General features: G+C 44.8%; 1 protein-coding gene across 1 annotated transcript in view; it reads right to left on the bottom strand.

Moving 5' to 3' along the window:
- Positions 1-486: 486 nt before the first annotated feature.
- lrrc75a (leucine rich repeat containing 75A) overlaps positions 487-18,728 on the bottom strand; it is a 41,820-nt gene continuing 23,578 nt past the window's right edge. The window contains exons 4-5 of the mRNA XM_070906327.1: positions 2,188-2,461; positions 487-1,101 (exon numbers count right to left, since the gene is read on the bottom strand). Coding sequence (XP_070762428.1) covers positions 487-1,101; positions 2,188-2,461 — 889 coding nt within the window. The remainder of the gene's footprint in view (positions 1,102-2,187; positions 2,462-18,728) is intronic.

The following is an 18,728-nucleotide window of genomic DNA, read 5'->3' as shown; positions in this document are numbered from 1 at the left end:
TCAACACACACACTCTTAACCAGTAATGGGACGTGTCACAGGCACATGTAGGTATTAGCAGGGTTACCAGGAGGAAAGGACCTGAATAAAGATTAACATTCTATACATAAAAGCCTCATGTGATATAATAATCAGTCTATTCTATGCATTAGCATCTTTAGCCTATTCGTACTTTAAACAACAGACAGTTAGGATAAAACAGACGTCCTGTTGGGGATTGTCTTCTCATGCTACAGTCACCAAGAGTCACCTGGCTTCAGCTGTCCCTCTGCCAGTATCTGAACACTGCGGTGGCTGATCACAAATCAGATCAGTGGAGGGAGTATCGAGTGGCGTGTTCATATGGATTACATCCCTCCAACACCGCAGCATGTTTGACTTTGAGCCCCCTCAGCTAGCCTCTGCAGGAGACAAAGTCTTCTCTTGCCTCCTTCCACACAGGACCTAACACAGGAGGGGAAACATGAGCAGAGCAGGGAGCAGCAATCAGGTCAAATGGTCTGATTGGTCAATCGCCTCGTCTAAGTCGTCCTCCTCCACTCTCATTGGCTCAGCGGGTCCAGAGGAGTGTTGCGACTGGCTGGAGCAGGACAGGCGGGAGGAGCGGCTCTGCGTGTCGTCCTCGTCCTCCACCACTGCCGCCCTCCCCGCCGGCCGCTGCTCTCTCCTCTGCACCTCCTGCTTCTCCCCCACCTCCTCCCCTCTCCTCCCCCTCCCTCCTCCCACTTTCCTCTGCTCCCCCACCGTCCACATGCTCTCCTCCTCGTCCTCCTTCCCCTGCACCTCCCTGTCAAAGTCCAGCAGCTCCTCCATCATCTCCTCTATCTCCATCTCTCCGTCCAGCTCCTCCTCCACCTCCGAGCGGAGCTCGCCCATGCTCTCGGTCCGGTTGGTGTCGTCCGTCTCCTCCTCTTCCCCAAGCCCCCTCAGTCTCTCGGGGGGGTCACTGGCCTGACTCTCTCCGAACTCCAGGATGGTGGGCAGGTTTCCCTGCTTGGGACAGCGCTTCCTCAGGCTGACTAGGAAGGGCTGCGGCAGGGAGAAGATGTCCACATTGTTGCCCAGGTCAATCCATGTCACGCTGGGGAAGCTGCCTGGGTCCTAGGGTAGAAAACATACCGTATATAATATCATCATCCTCCTCATCATCACCATCATCTCATCTTATCTTAAGTAAATTACTGCATGAAAAGGAGATCGCTGTCAAGAAGATCGTCCACGTCTACCAGCCTTTACACACACCAGCCATGCAGAGCAGAGGTGCCTTCATCTACGACAAATGGAGCTAAAATCCTCAGTGTACTTTAGGAACTAGAGAATCCATAACTTCTCTAAGCAAACCGAAAAGTCAAGGTGGAGCCAAATAAAGAAATGTTTTTGAAGTCACTTCCAAGGCATTTCTACCACAGGAACTTTCTTAGGGAACTTTACTTTCGCATTTTTATCAAAGGAACCAGGAACTAAACTAGTAGCACTCTAGTTCCAGATGCCAAAGAAGCTCTTGCTCTGGGGGTAGTCCTATCTGATGCTATCTGATGCTATCTGATGCTATCTGATGCTATCCGATGGTTCAGGAACTACTGGGGCGAAGTACGCAATGCTGAACATCTGCGATTGGTCAAACAAAGACCTCCTCTGTAATGTTTGTCTCTTTTACATCCATTCAGACACACAACAGTAAACATTAAGTACACCATTATGACTCTGTGTTGCTGTTTCCTCAAGTGAGAAAATTGCGTGACGTAATGAGCCTTATTCTCATGGTTCTTCAGATGCTGGTACTTTTTAGCTCCTAGTTTAGTTCTAGTTATTTTAGTTCCTGGAACCATTTAGTCAAAAAGGGCTAATAGTGACTTCAAGTTTTTCTACAATAAAAATATTGACTGATAAATAAGATATTAAGGCTTAAAGAGCAGTATATTAGTTATTATATCATGGGTCCAACCTTGGCACCACCCTGGGGACAAATTTTTATTTTGTGGCATCTGTGGTATCTATGGATAAGCAGTCTTGTTTAAGACAGACAGGCAGTGGCACGAGTTGAGCGTTGATGGAAAATGGCTGTCCTTCAGAGAGGACAAAGATACAAGTGAGACAGGTGACAACATGCAGAAATCAAGGGGTTTCATTTACAAGTTGTGACATGAAAAGACATGAAGATGTTTAAAAGACGAGTGACTTTCTGACCTTGAGGGCGTCGGTCAGCTCCTTCAGAATAGTTCTGGTCAGCCTGTTTCCGTTCAGTGCCAGGGTCTCCAGGTGCGGCAGGACGGCCAGCGTGGGCAGGAGCAGGAGGAACGCCTCGTCCGTCAGCTCGGTGAAGCCCAGCTCCAGGCTGACCACGATGGACGCGTGGCGCTGCAGGTGTGCACACAGGCGCTCCATGTCCCGAGCCGTCAGGGGGATGCCGGACAGATCCAACGCCCCGCTGGACGGAGGGGCCGACAGCACCGCCTTCAAACTGGAGATGGACGCAAATATCAGAGACAACATGCTTTTTAGCAGCACATAGGAGCTAATATTTTGTGCATCTGATTAAGTTGATTTTGTTTAACTTTTCATCACACTGCATTATTGTACTGCACTTGCAACCTTTTAGTGGTTACTCACATTCTAGACCAGCAGACGCACATAATAATTCTATACTAATAAGACTAATAATGACAATCACACATTTTGCAGCATTAGCCACCTCCACTAATCACATTAAAGCCTGCAGCTTCACACTTCTCAGAGTGACAGCGTGGCAACATGGTAACATTTCTGCCCCATTGGCAGTAATTTATTCCCTGTGAAGAAGCCAGCACACAATGCATTAAACAATAGGTTGGCTAACTGCAAAGGACTTGTTTCTCTCTGGTTTATGCACTGAAGCTTTGAGCAGACCCTCCATAACGTTACAGCAGCTCACCCAACACATAGCCCCAGCCGCCAATATACTAAAAATATGGCTACAATCCACCATAAAGTGCTGTTATTTGGTTATTAGTACGTTTTGGCGCTGGCCGGCCATGCTGACAGGATGTTGAACCACTGTGAGACGATGGAAGTCGTCATCAGTTGAACACTGATTAGAGCTCATGTCCAATGTAACCACTTATGAATGAGTTATGTGTAGAATCACAGAACATTCTGACAGCACACAGTCCACATGTACACTCAGGGTACCGTCTGATTTCACTGACTGTTGATGCATATATATATTTTTAGTTATTATGTAGAGCTCTACTGTTGTTTGTATTAATTTCTAGAATTTATTCAAAATGTATGTATTGAATATTTGATCATATATATTGATACAGTTGACAAAACAATCCCAACTCAAGGTCCTCTTTCTAACGTTTTATGAACCTTTGCTTCACTTTCAAGCCAACACGAACGAGAAGTCATGAAAGTGCCACAGATGAAATTATAACAGCGACTGATGATCCAGAAAGAGCTTCCCAGTCTTCTATATATACCGCGACGACACTGAGGTGAAATGAATTAGAGGGATGATGTCGATCTTCTCATTGGCAGGAAAGCGAGCCATTGTATTCTCCAAAATGTGAAACTATGTCTTTAGGTGGAAACTTCAGGTACATCAGCATCTTCAATCCAAAACCCTAAACGATGCCAGCTGCATCTGTCCATTAAAGCCCTGCGGTGAACCCTGCTGTTAGAGAATGAAAAGAAGTCCACACTGCATGAGGTAATGTGCACAGAAAGTGTGCATTGTACCTTGGCAGCTGACGGAGACTACATAAACAGCACACTAGAGAACCACGGAGCCAGCAGCTGAGTAGAGCTCTGGACACTCACACACAGACAGAGAGACACTGAGGGGATTTGGGGCTTAAGAAGCTGAAGTTTGGGGAATGAAAAAAAAAAAAACGGTTGTGGAGCAGTGAAACACTTAAAGCTATACTCGTCAACCACATGGCCCGAGCTAAAAATAAACCCAGTGGGGCGCCTGGATTTGGCCGAGAATTAAGTGAGCCGAGCACAAAGGGCTGATCTGGGGTCTGGTGCAGAGAAAAAAAAGAAAAAACTGAGATCAGAAGTTACCTTTTTCCAGCTTACAAATGAAAACTATACTTGTGACACGCAATGGACATGAGGGCCAACGTCCATCATCACCCACAAATAACACATATGCAAGTGAGGTTTAGGAACACACACAAAAGTAGGATACTTCATTTAGGATTAACTGGCAGTAAATCTGCTTCCCAGCGACTGTACATTGATAGGACATGGGCAGCAGCAGAGGCTGACAGTCCGGTCCCTACAGCTCTGTGGTCCAGACTGTTATCCTCAGTTAGCAGTTGAATATATTCATCTATTCACATACCAGAGAGACTTCAGAGGAATCTAGGCCAGAGCAGCCCAAAGCAAAGCAGTGAACGTGGGTCAGATTTAGCCTTCCAAAAATGTTTTACTCACTCTCCCAAGGGACACACAGAGTGATCTGTGACTGCGTTATATTTTTGGTTTGATCTTTGGGGGGCTGTCAATCTACCAACATCATTTGGGACTGGGTGGCTGAAATAGGTCGAAATCGCGGGGATCTTTGGCCACATTAGCAGTGCGGCACTAGGGACGGCCATGTTGTTCGGTCGGCCCACCACTACAATACCTCAAGAACCACCTCATGGATTGGCATGACATTTGGTACAACCACTCATGCTTCCCAGAGGAAAACTTTGGTGATCCTCTGACTTTTTTCTAGCGCCACCATGAGGGTCACATTCAGTGAAAAATGTCTCCCAAAATCATTGGACGGATTGCCATGAAATTTTGTGCAGACATTCATGTTCCCCACTGCTAATTAGCTAATGTTAGCATGTTTACATGCTAGACTGAGATATTTAGTGGTAAACATTATACCTGCTGAACATCAGCATGTTAGCAGTTTTTTTTCTTTTTCGGGCATTATTATGGCCCATTATTACTATATTCTGGCTTGTTTGTTTTTGTTTTTTTCTTTAAAAAAGCTTTTTCTTTGTAAAACAGTAACATGCAGATAGTGGATAGGGAGGAGAATTTCGACCTAAAGAGTCGGCCAATGGCAGTTTATCCCAGCAGTTTACATCCCGTGAGTCAGTGGAGTGTACATCACCGAGGACCTCTCCTGGACTAATAACACTGCATCGCTGGCCAAGAGTTCTTCCAAGGCGTCATTGAGGTGCATCACTGTGTGGTTTGGGAGCTGCACTGCCTCCAACCACAAGACCCTACAGAAATCCCCTCCCTCCTGGACAATTACAACACCTGCCCTGGCCCGCAAAGCCACCAGCATTGCGAGCGACCCCACCCATCCCTTGCACAGCCTCGTCAGTCTGCTGCAATCCGGGAGAAGACACCAGAGCGTCGGAGCCAGACAGTCCACCAGACTGTGAAACAGCTTTATACATGGGGCTGTCAGGATGCTGAACTCTCTCCCCTCTGCCTCCAAAAAGTCTGGACTGTAACTTACCCATCCCACCCCCGGCACGTCCAAGAACGTCCATATGAACTTCGTACGGAAGACTAAACATCTAAAACAAACTGCTGCTAATTACTCATCCTGTGCATGACAGATTTACTTGAACATCTCTTCATCACTATTTGCACTTTATTTGTTTTCATTACACACTGTACACACATTACCTGTAAATGTTTTAATTCTTAGAACTTTTTAGTATTTTGTTTTTATCCTAGTATCTCATGGGGGCACACCACTGATGTTAGCATTGAACTCAAATGCTGGCAATGCTGTACACTCTTATTCTTGTCTAGTTTGCCATTAGCTTTATCTAGATGTTGGAAATTATTGGACATTTTCCATGTACAAAATAAAATGAAAATAATAGAAAATAGATGTTGACAGTGTGTTCTTAAACACTGTGCAGCTACATTGTTTTCAGCCTCTGGCTTTGACATGACAGATCTGGTTTTGATATCTCATCTGGTTTTTGCCCCATTCACATCATGTTTGTGTTTTTTCTATTATGGACCTTCTGCTCTGTGGTGGGATTTAAAGACGTTTCTCATGAACCACACAGTCAGTGATCTCAGGGGACCCCAACATGTCGCTGCAATTTCTTTTGCAGTTACTTACAGCTCCAGTTCAAATGTGAAAACAAAAACTCGGGGCAATATTCGGGAGAAGGAACTCTAGCATAAATCCATATTTATGTTCAAGTGAAAATATTTATCTCATTTATCTTATTTATCTACGCTGCAGCAAAACCTACTACTTGTGCTCCACTTGTTAGACACCCTGTGTACTATTTTTGGTGCATATTAAACCAAACTGGCCAATAAAAAGCAGTACCATGGTTTCCACAGAACTGAATGTAATTAGGTGGGCTTGATCCACTCTAGTCCCTCCCCCCCCCCCGCATCATTGTCACCACCACTACCTTAACACATCCCCTGTGGGACAGCTGGATATTTAAGCGCCCGTGACGGCTGTTCTCTGTAACATTGTGTTGCGACTGTAAGAAAAAGCCAAAACAATGAGCTGAAAAATGCTAAAACGTTCCGTAGAGCTGAGGAGAACTGCAGAGTCGGGTAATAATTAACGGTGGGTTAGTAACTACGAGTGACCCCTTTTTGCAAAAATAGAAATTCCCATTAAAGGATGTGTCTGATGATTTCAGATTTTTCTCACTGAAGACCAAAACCAACAATGAATTGGCCACTGAAGTTTATTCTAAGTCAATCCACCATTCAGGTGCTGTACATACTCAGCGGTGCAAATGTGTATTAATCCACATCTGAAAATAGTCCCCAACAAATGCACTATTTACTCCTGTTTGAGCGACGTTTACTAAAAACTACAGTGCCCAGCTGTTGCAGGAAATCACTGAGCCATTTATTAAAATGCTAACTCTAACTATGAAATGGAACTGTTCATTCATGATGGTGTAAAGAAATGGCGTGGCATGCTGTTGCTGTGCAGCATTTTGAACGGTCAGATCTTCATAAGGTGCGAGGCAGCACTAATAAACATTACATTATATGTGCATATTTCTGAACAATGGCAATATGCAACAGGTGACCAAACTTGACAGCCACCGGCTATGGCAAGAGGTAAGGTTGGGGCTGGGAGCCACAGACAGGTTAGGTATGTAAATGTATGAGATGTGCATTGTTGGTTTTGGTCTTTTAATGGGATTTGTTGACAATAAGAAACAATACTGAACAACACCAGACACACCCTTTTATCTAAATCTGGCACAATACACCAAAGGCCAACATTTAATATTGTACATATATAATACAGTGCTCCATTCCTCAGGTAGAAAATAAAGGTTTTGACCGTTTCCCACATACGTTTTATATTTTTGTCACTTCTTGCAAGTAAATGTAAATGAACGGAAAAAAACCCCAAAACACCTGGAGGCTGATGAGGCTCCCTGTCACTGTCTGGATAAGTGGTCTAAAACCACTTCCCACAGAGGCCCTGGAGGTTTGTGCACCAACCCAACTCTATGCAGCAGCCCATTTCCTCCTCTCTGAGTGAAAGTGTGCTAATTAGTTAACACAGCTGGTGCAGCAATGCCCTCGTCTCTCCATTACACAAGGTTTGAGACCAGTGATCTAATCGTTCCGGCTCATATTCTCTGCTCGGCTGCCCCCCCCCCCCCCTCTCCCGGCCCAGCTCCGTCTGTCTGGAGGTGTTTCTCTGCATTCAACAGGAAACGGGCACACATGAATCCAAGGAAAGTAAAACCACGCGCATCTCAACCTGCAGGCTACCTCCAACCTGTGTCGTAAAGTTGGGGAAATGTTTCTGGACTTCCTTCCCATGCCTCACCCCTTCCCCCTCTCTACCACTCCTCTCAACAACAACAACAACAACAACAACGACACTCCGCCCTCCTCAGTTGAAAGCAATAAACAAAACAGGCAAGATTAGCAGCGCGCAAATAAAAAAGCAGATGAGACGCTGAGAGAGCTCCTGATGTATTTGGCTCCGGACCAGAATCCCACGCCACAGAGAGGGAGACGAACCGAGGTCACCCACCCCTGTCTGGACAGCAACCAGCAGGATGCTGGGGCGGAGGACGGAGGGCTGGTCATGTCATCTGAGACGTACCCGAATAGAAACTGTGTGGCGCTTTACACTCATCATCATATTGTTGCTTTGCAAATGATCACAGGCTCAACAGTTAGTGACTGCTGCTCTGCCTGTCAGGCTCTCCATTCCAGCAGATTACAGTGACAACGCTCCAAATTCATAGTCATCTTTGAAACAATGGCTCCTTGGTTTCAGACAGGAGGAGACAAAGGCAGGCTCCTCTTTTCTAGCCGCTGAGCGCTGACTTTTCCGTCTGAAATGACAACTGTCACTGGCAGATTTTAGCCACAACCCTGTGAAAGGGTCTTAAATATGCACTTGATGCAGGGGTGGAAGAGATGTTCAGAATATTCAATACTCAGTTAAAGTAGCAATACCGTGACATTACAATGTGCCTGCGTTCAAAAGAAAGTACAGAAGTATTATTAGCAAAATGTACTTCCAAGTATCAAAAGTAAAAGTACGGATATGTAAGCAGTACTTTATTGTTGTAGTCGGTCATGATGGAGCTCATTTTAACTGCACTTTTGGGAATGTAACCTTTACCAATGCATCATATTTTATAAACTTTTGTTATTGCAAAATCACAAACACAAAAGTAACCGGTAACTACAGCTGTGAAATAAATACATAAAATGAAAATATTAAAGTAATGTACACAGTACTGTGTTATATTGTTCGAACATAACACTGCTTGGCTGCTTAGCTTACATACTTGTTTGTTACTTGTTTCAAACAAAGTGTTTCCACTTTTAGAGCTCTAGTTTGGTGTACCAGGCAGATCGCAGTCAAGTGGTATTTCTGTGGCAAGGCTCACCTGGCGTCGGGACATCTGTCCTGCTGACAATCCACCTCAGAACTACACAGAAGGAAGGTATATCTCCGCCATGGAAATTAGTCAGAGGGTGTTTTATGAGTGAAATCATAATTTCGGTGAGTTTTACTGGGCCAAGCAGTGAATTTTAAGGTGGGTCTATCACCTGAACTGAAACATTACAGCATTATTAAAGCTAAAACATGGCTGAATGCTTTGGGAAAAGAACATGGTCTGGTATGGCCTCACTGAGTGTGACCCTCATCTGTTATAGTGGAGGGCAAAGACGGAGCAGAAATGCTCAGAAATCTATTTGGAACCAAAAGGGATCATTCAGGCCTAACGTCCCCATGCTGATAATGTCATGACCTACGTATCTCTAATTATCACATTGACAAAATAATATCTCGTGAGTCATACTCTACTCCTCCACTTATCCCCTAAAATGGAGTCTGTATAAAGATACAGGGACCTCGTCAGAGCCTGGATTTCATATCGCATCTCTGGAAATGCCTATTGTCTCGTCTTCAGCGCATCACCACCAGGCTTAACCTCCATCCCTGTATCGTCCTCTCTCCTCTATAAGACGCGTCCAGCAAATCCAACGTCGCATGCTCTCCCCTCTCTGCCTGTTCTCTTCTTCTGAAAGCCCACTTGTTTCCTGAAACAGACTCACGAGGTGAATCCGGGTGAAAGTGACTGTGTTTCACCAGCGCCATCCTCTTCAGACATGAAATGTGTATAAATGAAGGTGGGGAGACGGATGGCACAGGCTTCAGATTTCTGTCTTTATTTCTCCTCTACCTGCCTGCCTGTGTTTCTGTCTCCCCCCAGATCCTTTATCACCCAGTCAGCTGGTGTGTGCGCACACCGAAGACGCCAAGTCTCCTTTTGCCTCTTCTTTCCTCTCCTCTTCTGTTCTGAAGGTGAAGGTGAGAAAACACCTCCTCCTCCCCCCCCTCTCCTCCGGTGCAAAGGTAGCATAGAGGGTGTGAGCAGGTTTATATCTGCCTGACTGTGTTGCTGTTAACTCACAGTAGACGAGCAGGAGGGACATTTCATCTCAGACGCAGGACTACTCTCTGTGTAAATGGACAGTTGTGACATATTTCAAGAGACATCGCCGACTCCAGTGCAATCGTCTTGCTCAGTGGTTTTATATAATCGTGGGCCATCAGGGGCTGTATTTATGCAGAGTCACATTCTAAGCAATCACTAGTGATTAGGTCGACTTCAACCAGAGAGGAGGAGCTTGGGAAATCAGCTGCTCAAGTGGGAGAAAATCCAGCAAACACACCGTTCTCCGTGACACTGCTGGGACGCCGCTCGCCCCCAAACTGCTACATCATCATCGTCCTCATGTCCATCGCTCCCTTCCCTCTTGTCCAGGAGACCCACATGAGTATTCCTCTGGCGTACCTTAAGTGGCTGAACCACAGAGCTCACAGAAACTCAGGTGTCTCACATGAAGCTTTTATTGGTTTAGCTCCTTTGACTGAGGACAGACGAGATTCCACTATTGCGAGGTGGTTTGTTTGCATGTTCGTTCAAAAGGACCTTAGTCCAGGTGTGACATGTGCCAAATTTGAGGTGGCATGTTCACTTTTTCGTGAAAGCATGAAACTTGGTACACTGGTGCAGTTAGTGGCGGCCATTTTACTTCCCGCCGTAATGGAATTACGTATTTTGCACCATACCCCCCCCCGAACCAAACATGATAACACAGAAAAGGCGATGTCTACTCCCGTGTCTCGATGGCTAAGGATAACAATACCATAAACAACATCATCAACTGGTCAGGTGAATGTTTAATGGTGAATTCAGTGACGCTGTGATAGGATAGATTTTTATAATATCATACCTGTTGCGTGCAGGCTGTGATGAGTTTTAAAAGCTTAACCCTTTGGTTCATTAACCCTGACAATACAGTGACTATAAAGAGTCGAACAATATTCAGTTTGAAAGAACGTGTCGCCACATTAGAGAAGCTAAAACCAGAGAACGTCAAAAAATGACTGAAATGATTAACTGATTATCAAAATAGTTAGCAGACTAATTTTCAACTAATTGAATAATCAAATAATCGTTGCAGCTTTAAACAGGATACTATAAAGATGAGTACTGATACAGTTTGTTTGCAGTCTGGAATTGGGGCACATGGCTGTGTATCTGTCAGCTTGTGCTAGAGCTGCACACAACTCAACTCAATTCTGTTGTTGCTGTTTAATATTCGACTATTTGTTCCTTTTTTTTTTTATATATATAAAATATATATCTAGCAACACATCTCAAGCAACGATTTACTGAACTGCCAGACTTTTGAACGGGGTTCAGCTGGTTATATAGTAAACAAGTGAAGTTAGCGCCCCCGAGCTAATGCATGCTAACTAACACTGCTAACATTTTTTGCCGACACTAGATATCAAACAGAAGCCAGAGACTGGATCGTATTAAGTGGCTACGAGCTGTAAATTCACCACTTCTGAGCGGAACCGGGCAGCTGCCTCCACCTCACTCGGACTCTCCCTGGGTCCAGGTCCACAGTTGCCTGCACCCGTCGCAGACATCTTCACCAAGCGGACGGGGTGACCTGACACAGTGGAGTGATTTTACCCTAGAAAGCAGCGTGAAAGTGAGGAGCGCTCCCTCTGCTCGTGGTCGACAGTGGATCACTACAGAGCAGAACATTCTGAGCTGTCCTCACCACCAGAGGACCCCGTCTACTGTCCACCAGCAGCAGGAGACTGAGCAACCTTTCGATGTGTGGGAACATGAAATCCTTGTAAAAATGATTTCCAACCAATCTGCTATCTAAAATCATTTCAGTTATTAGCTTTTGGCTTAATAATGAAGAAACCAAACCGTGGCCGGAGCAGTTGGCTTCGATTCAGCCGTCCATCTACAAAATACACTGTGAACAATGAAGTTAGTCTGTGCAAAGTGTCTTCATCTGTGTCAGGCAGCAGTGGAGCTCAGTGGGTAATGCCGTTATTCACACAGCTACAAGAGGTCACCGGTCCACTGGGAATAAACATGAGTCACATCGAGGCACAAACAAACGGCGGCGTTGTATTGTGGAGGAGGCTGCAGATGGAAATGCAAACCATCAGTCCTGTTTTATCGGAGTCAGACCCCTTATGCATTCATCTTCAGCCCCGCCAGTGCATTCAGAGCGGATGACCAGGGTGGCACTACGTCACCGAGCAGCCGTGAGCTTTACATCATGGACACACACAGCAAAGGATACATTTGAATTCCTTCGCTTCGCCACAATATGTGACGTGTGTGCAGGACGAATGATCACCGCGCTGCACAAGTGTATGGTTTTGTAGCTGAGAGTGGCGACAGAGTCCGCAGCCTTTTGGTATTTCTGAGCTTTTTGAGGCGCGTTGAAGCGAGAAGGAAGTGGTGGGATTAAAGACATGTGCTCCGCTACACCATCTGGACTCAACAACAACAACAACAACAACAACAACAAAATATCACAGTTTCTTTCTTCTAAGCCCTGTCAGAGCAGATTATTAAAATGTATCAAAAGCACAATCCGCCTGCACCACCTTTTCTACTGGATCTTTCATTACTCACACAGCATCGCCGGTGGCTCTGTCACAATCTCATATATTTTTAGAAATGGGTGTTTCATTGTTTTGCCGGTTCTCCTCCGTGTGCTGTGGACACAGAGTTACCGTAAAGCCAGCCGCTCAGCGAGAGAAGACGGACGTATTGGACCCGGGATGGAGGGCAGAGAGAATGATTCAGAGGGCGAGTCAAGGGAAAGAGAAAAAAAAAACATTTGGATTAAAATGAAAAAAGGGAGTGAATTCAAATGCTTTTGAAGTGCTCAGATTAATTTTGAAACTTCATTATCTCCAGATTGTAAGTTATTGCCGACGTTAATATTTTAAGACTGAAGTTTCTGAACTTTTCCACTCCAACTGCGAGCTTTTGGGCGGCTCAAATTCACAACAGACATGTGTTTGCAGTGAATAGGAACCAAATAAGAGGGAAAACAGTGTCAAGACAAAGGGAAACGTCCTTATTCAGACTGAGAATAAATATTAATTTAGCTGTCTCTCTTATGCACAATAATACAGGTGTGGAAAGAAAGATGCCAAAATATCAAACACCACAGGACAACAAATGATAGACACACAGATTCCAAATGATAACAACAGCCCAGAGAAATAGAGGGGCAAGAGGAAGACAAAAAGGAAGGAAGATCTAGGCTCTTCCTGCTCGTAGAATGAATCTGTTGTGCTGTACTTTTCTTATCCTCATTCAAACTCAGAAAAACTGACAGGACATCTGGATATTTGCAATGCAACACTGGAGACTGATGTTAGAAAACGTTGCTGTTTTCTCAACATTACCAGGAGGCAGAAAGAGCATGGGCCCTTTTCTTACAGAAGATTTAAACTGCCTTAATAAAAAATAAATAATAAAATGAAACAAAGAAATAAAGTGAAATACAGTTGTAATATGTATTACCTTTTTTTATATGTGTATTTTCTGTGTCATAATGAAATGAAAAACGAAATGTTAAAAGGACAAGTATTTAGCTTTTTGTCTTTCATAACTGAAGTAGTTGTTTTTCATTATGACAATCAAACCAGTTTAAACCAGTTTAAACCAGTCACTGGAGGGTGTGGATGAGCCATTGGCACAGAGAATGTTGCATGGACAATAAAGACATTCAGTTAGTGGTTCAAACCCTAAAATGGACAGAACGTTGTTTTTAGCGTCTCCTGTCCACAGTAAAGACGTTCAGCTGCTCCTCCTCCTCCTCCTCCTCCTCCTCCTCAGTAGGTCCATGTGAGGCTTCCACTGCCTGCTTTCGTCAACAAATAATCCTAAAAACATCAAACTTCCTCTACAGTCGGAGCCTTCTCCAGGAGCTGATTAGTGTAAATAAATACTTGTGTGAGGTTCACAACAAAAGCAGCAGCGATTGAGTGCGAAAGGGAACAAGCTGGCAAATTGATGACTTCCTACCGGCAGGAAAATGGGTTAGAAGCGATGCTCCAATAATTGCTTTTCGCCCGCTTCTCTGTCTGACAGGCGTCTCTGTCAAATCACACAGGTTCTTAATATCTTCATAATACTGCAGGAAAGTGGCTTTAGGATGCCAGAATATTAAATGTTTGCTGAGCATCAGCCATCAGCTGCCTCAGATTAAAACGGTGGCCCGTCCTGGTCGAACCCTTAATTCATCTTTAACCGGCTCCTTCATCCTTCATGTCCTTCACTCCCACACAGAGACAGACATTCAGATATACATTCGGGCTAATATCCTCCCTGCTGGTGAGACGCCGCAGAGAGGCACAGACGTCCTGAGTCAACACTCCACTTCTCTCTCTGCTGGCTGTCAGCGCACAGGTGGGAGGCAGTCCAATAAATCTGTGGGTGCGGCAGCCACAGCCAGCCAGTCAGCAGGCTGCAGACACACCGACAGGCTGCCACACAGACAGGTCCAGGGGCAGACAGACGGAACAAGACGTGGGTAGGCAGATAGAGGGGCAAGGTAAATGTATTATTTCAGGTTGAGAGAGATCATTTGTGTAGTGTGCAGGCGTATGTGACACTGTGACATGAGTTTCCATGGAAAACAAGCAAAACCTCAGCAAGACCTCATTATTTCGCAACATTATGAAAATTAAATGAGCCATTTGAAACAAAACAACACAGATGCGAGACCCAGGGGAGGCAGACAGACAGACAGACAGACAGACAGACAGTTGCCTGTGAAGCTTTTCGTCTCAAAAAAGCCAGTGGACGGCGTACTGGACCCCCTCCCGCGACTTTATTACCTTCACACAGTGTGAGCGTGGCGGGCAACATTGTCGAAGGAGACGTCATACAATGATGCTGACCTGCAACTTTAAAGCTGCACTCAAGTCATATTTCTGCATTAACAACGTGTCAAATGACAGCGCGTGATGTGAAAGGTCCCCCCCCCCGTAGAGACAAACCCACTGAGGATCAGGGGCCCACGACTTTACTGTTTACAGTCTCACCGTCCTCATCAAGCGTTTCCAGGCAGGCAGCCGTCTCCAGCGAGAAAGCAGATGTAAGCAACTAACTTGGTAAGTGCATTGTTGTTACAGCTGATAGTAACGATCCCAGCTGTAAATATAAGAACTGCATGAAGTAGGTGGTTGTTACTTGTCTAACAGTGATATCTGGGGATAATGCCGGCGTGTCCTCAAGATCTGTTGACTCTGCACCTGCTTCTCTGTCTCCTGGCTCGCTCTTCATATCCCGGAGAGCGACTTCAATCACACACAGCTGACGGGCAAATGAAGCAAATTCCTTTTCAAGGAGAGATGTCTCGTCCTTATGGTGCTAAAAAAAAAAACAAGTAACCCTGCCCCGCGAATATCTGCTGTCACATTGTTTACCTCACAGTTTTCTCTGCAGGGGTCCCAGACCTTGGTTGTAAAGCGGGGGGGGGGGGACCAGGTCTGCTGGCTGCAGCTGCCTCATTTGAGACCACTGAGTGGACTTGTTGAGCACACTGAAAGGAGCTGTTGTTAAGCAGCCAGACAACGAACAGTAAGCCTTGTTAATCCTGCTTCTTTTTTTTTTTTTCCACGATTCACAATTACAACCTCTCTTGTTGAACAGACAATAACGAACTGTCGGCCAATTGATTTCCATTTTACATTTTTACTTACTTTACTTTAACAGCAATGATGGCTATTTTCAACGATCAAGTTGTTGTCGGATTTTGCTCACTGTGATCTCAGATCAGATCCAGAGCTGCCAGGCCCCCCCCCCCCACACACACTTCTCTGTCCAGTACACTGTCAGTGATGTAAAACCTGAATCTGGGAGTTTCAGGGCAAACTGGGGACTTTTTTTTTTATGTCTTCATCCAAAAGACACAAATTATACTGAAATACTGTTTTGCAGAAGAAGCAGGATGGAGGATCACCAACTTTCTCTACTTCCTTTGCCTAGTATTTTACTTAGAGATGAGAGTAAGTGAAGTATTTAGTCAGTTCTCCCTTCCTATGTGTGCATCTTCATCTTAATTCTGCCACAAACAGATATCTGAGTCATGATGGAGGCAGCTCAGCCATGTTTTGTGTGTAACGTGTAGTTTAGCGATTAACTCAAATTGGGGGATAATATATTTAAAACGATACTGAATAATGTGACAATGTTGGCCTAATGGAGATGCTACTGAGCCAAAGAGCATGTGGTGTGTCACACATGGGAGATTATCCCCAACACACATCTTAAAGTCCACTCTTTGGACATATCTGTGGAAACACACTCGAAGCTCCAGGCCTCTGGGTGGGCATATGTCCAGGCAGTGGTTGACTGACATCTGAAAGCAGGCGTTGCTAGGAGATGCACGGTCAATTTCTGTGGTGCTCTGCTAACCGGAGCACATCACAGCCCTGCTGTAGTGTTGATACAAAACATAATTTTTCCCTTTGTCAGCGAGCCCACATGACATCGGTTATGTGCCCATAGTGACCTAAGCCGTCCCTTCATTCAATGGGAGGACCCATACGTTTAAGTTTGTATTGCACTCACAAAGTGGTAAAATAAATAAAAAACATAGACTGTGTATAAAGATGAAGCCAAAACATCTCGATCGCCCCCTGGTGGCTGGCTGCAGTATAGGTCATAAGCCCCGCCCCCTGCATGTTAGCAGATGGGCCATACTAAAAAATCAAAGTACTACTATTAGTTATTTGTTTGTATAAAGACGGGGTGAAACGTCACGATTGACCCGCACCGTGGCTCCACTCGCCGATCACCACTGCGCAGTCTCTGGCTTCAAATGACGTCACCAGCGCAAGATGGCAGCGGCCGTATCCGTGATATTTTGGCATCGTCCATCTTTATATACAGTCTATGTGGAAAACAAGCAAGTTAGACTTCCTAGCTTCCACTTGCTAGCTTGCAAATGTTAGCACTGATTCCCACTATATGTCACCATTTCTTTATGTTATTTCAACACCCGCTGAGTCATCGGCAGCTCCTGCACAGAGAAGGCCAGATCTACTAAGAAAATGGCATTATGCAAATGTGTGCTGCGGTCTTCTTTAACTTTATGACCTCAATCTGTGTACATTCAGCGTCTGACACCATTACGCAGTGACTGATCCTGGTATGAGATCATGACACATGGCAAACAAAAAGGTTTTCCTTGCTGCTGGGGGGGACTGTTGGCTCTCTGTAATAACATCATAAAGAGTACGGTCTAGACCTGCTCTATATGTAAAGCGTCAAAAAAAATGAATGGATGAAGTGATATAAAAAGACTAATCAAAGAAAAAAGAAAAGTTGGATTTTACTGTTCACTGATGGTTAAGTTCAAATTCAAGTTGGATGAACACAAACCACAATTCCCAGTCCACTATTTGTTTGTGTTACAGTACTGAGATATTGTGTGTGCTTCATTTTTGTTTCTATCAATCAGGTTTAAGTTATATACAAGCCTGTATCTAATGCACCCCGTGGCTCTCTGCCCCCCCCCCCTCCTATTATTTGCATCCCTTACATGAGGAGCGAGGCTCACCCTGCAGACACTGCGACTCCAGCCCGCTGCGCCTGCTTGATAAATACAGCACGTGTGTTGGCGGGCAGCATGCTTCACATCTGCGCCTGACAAACAGGTGCACAAGCCACAGTGAATCTGGCTCTCTGTGTTTTGTTCATCTCACTTGTGCAGCACGGCGTACATTTTGACACCTGGTCGAAATTAAGATTTGTAATCTGTAAAAAAAAAAAAAAGAAGAAAAAAGAAAAGAGTTTGGATATACTGACGGCATAATAAAAGAAATGAGTTCAAATGATGACCAAACTTCATGAGCAAAAACACTGATTCTAGGAGTTATATTGACATTAACAAAGAGCTATTACGAGATCAACATGTGAACTGTCCCTTTATGATGATGCACAAAGCTAAAAGCAGCAGACCAACCCCGGAGTAGCACTGCTGTTTCACAGTGGGAACACAGAGAGATCACACGCGCACACACACACACACACACACACACACACACACACACACACACACACTGACTACCATCCACAGAGCAAATGTCGGACACACACAGGTAAAGGTAAATTATTGTGAATACTTTAAAAGGTCTGCAGCATGTAAAGTCAGCAGCACTATTTGTAGCACCCCCCCCCCCCCCCCCCACACACACATACCAGAGAGAGAGAGGTATTTTCCATTACCATCTTTGTAACTATTCATGAAGGTTAAAGATAACAAAAGACCACTTTACACTCGGATTATGAAAAAACTGACTCGCAGTAACAGACAGACTCTCGAGACCTTTGTAACAGCGAGATGTATTCCTGTGTGCCAATATCTGTTTCAATTATTGCAGGCTTAGTTAAAAGTCCCTCTTTAACCTGTCTACCAATTACATCTCAGCTTTATGACTGTTCCATTTAAAAATACCTTCTTGTTTGAGCCTCAGTCTCAAAGCAGGGCTGCCTGTGGGATCCGTGTTGACTGAGGGCCGCTCACCAAAAGGAAATTGTGGGGTTTGTTATGGTTACTAGCAGGAAATGCTATCCAGCAACAGGAGATACTGAATGAACTAGCACTTAAGACATTGCATTTTGTCTGTTTGGAGGGATTGACAGCCAAATTTGTCACCACCTCCACCCAAACTGACACCGACAGAGTACTCCACTGATTTAGCATCACCCTCCTGTAACACTGTTGGACTCACAACGGACAGATTTTGAAAAACTATGTCAAAATTGATGCAGCAGAACCATGATGACATGCAGCAAAAACTCAAAGATCCACTTTAAAATACAAGGATGTTGCCCTGGAGTTGACAGTTATGACACAGTAGGTGATTGTGGCTGTTATTATTTCCGGCG

The sequence above is a fragment of the Enoplosus armatus genome, chromosome 5 (genome assembly GCF_043641665.1).
Source record: "Enoplosus armatus isolate fEnoArm2 chromosome 5, fEnoArm2.hap1, whole genome shotgun sequence".
NCBI classification, from domain to species: domain Eukaryota; kingdom Metazoa; phylum Chordata; class Actinopteri; order Centrarchiformes; family Enoplosidae; genus Enoplosus; species Enoplosus armatus.
The sequence above is the reverse complement of the archived record's forward strand: the minus strand, read 5'-3'. Positions and strand labels throughout refer to the sequence as shown.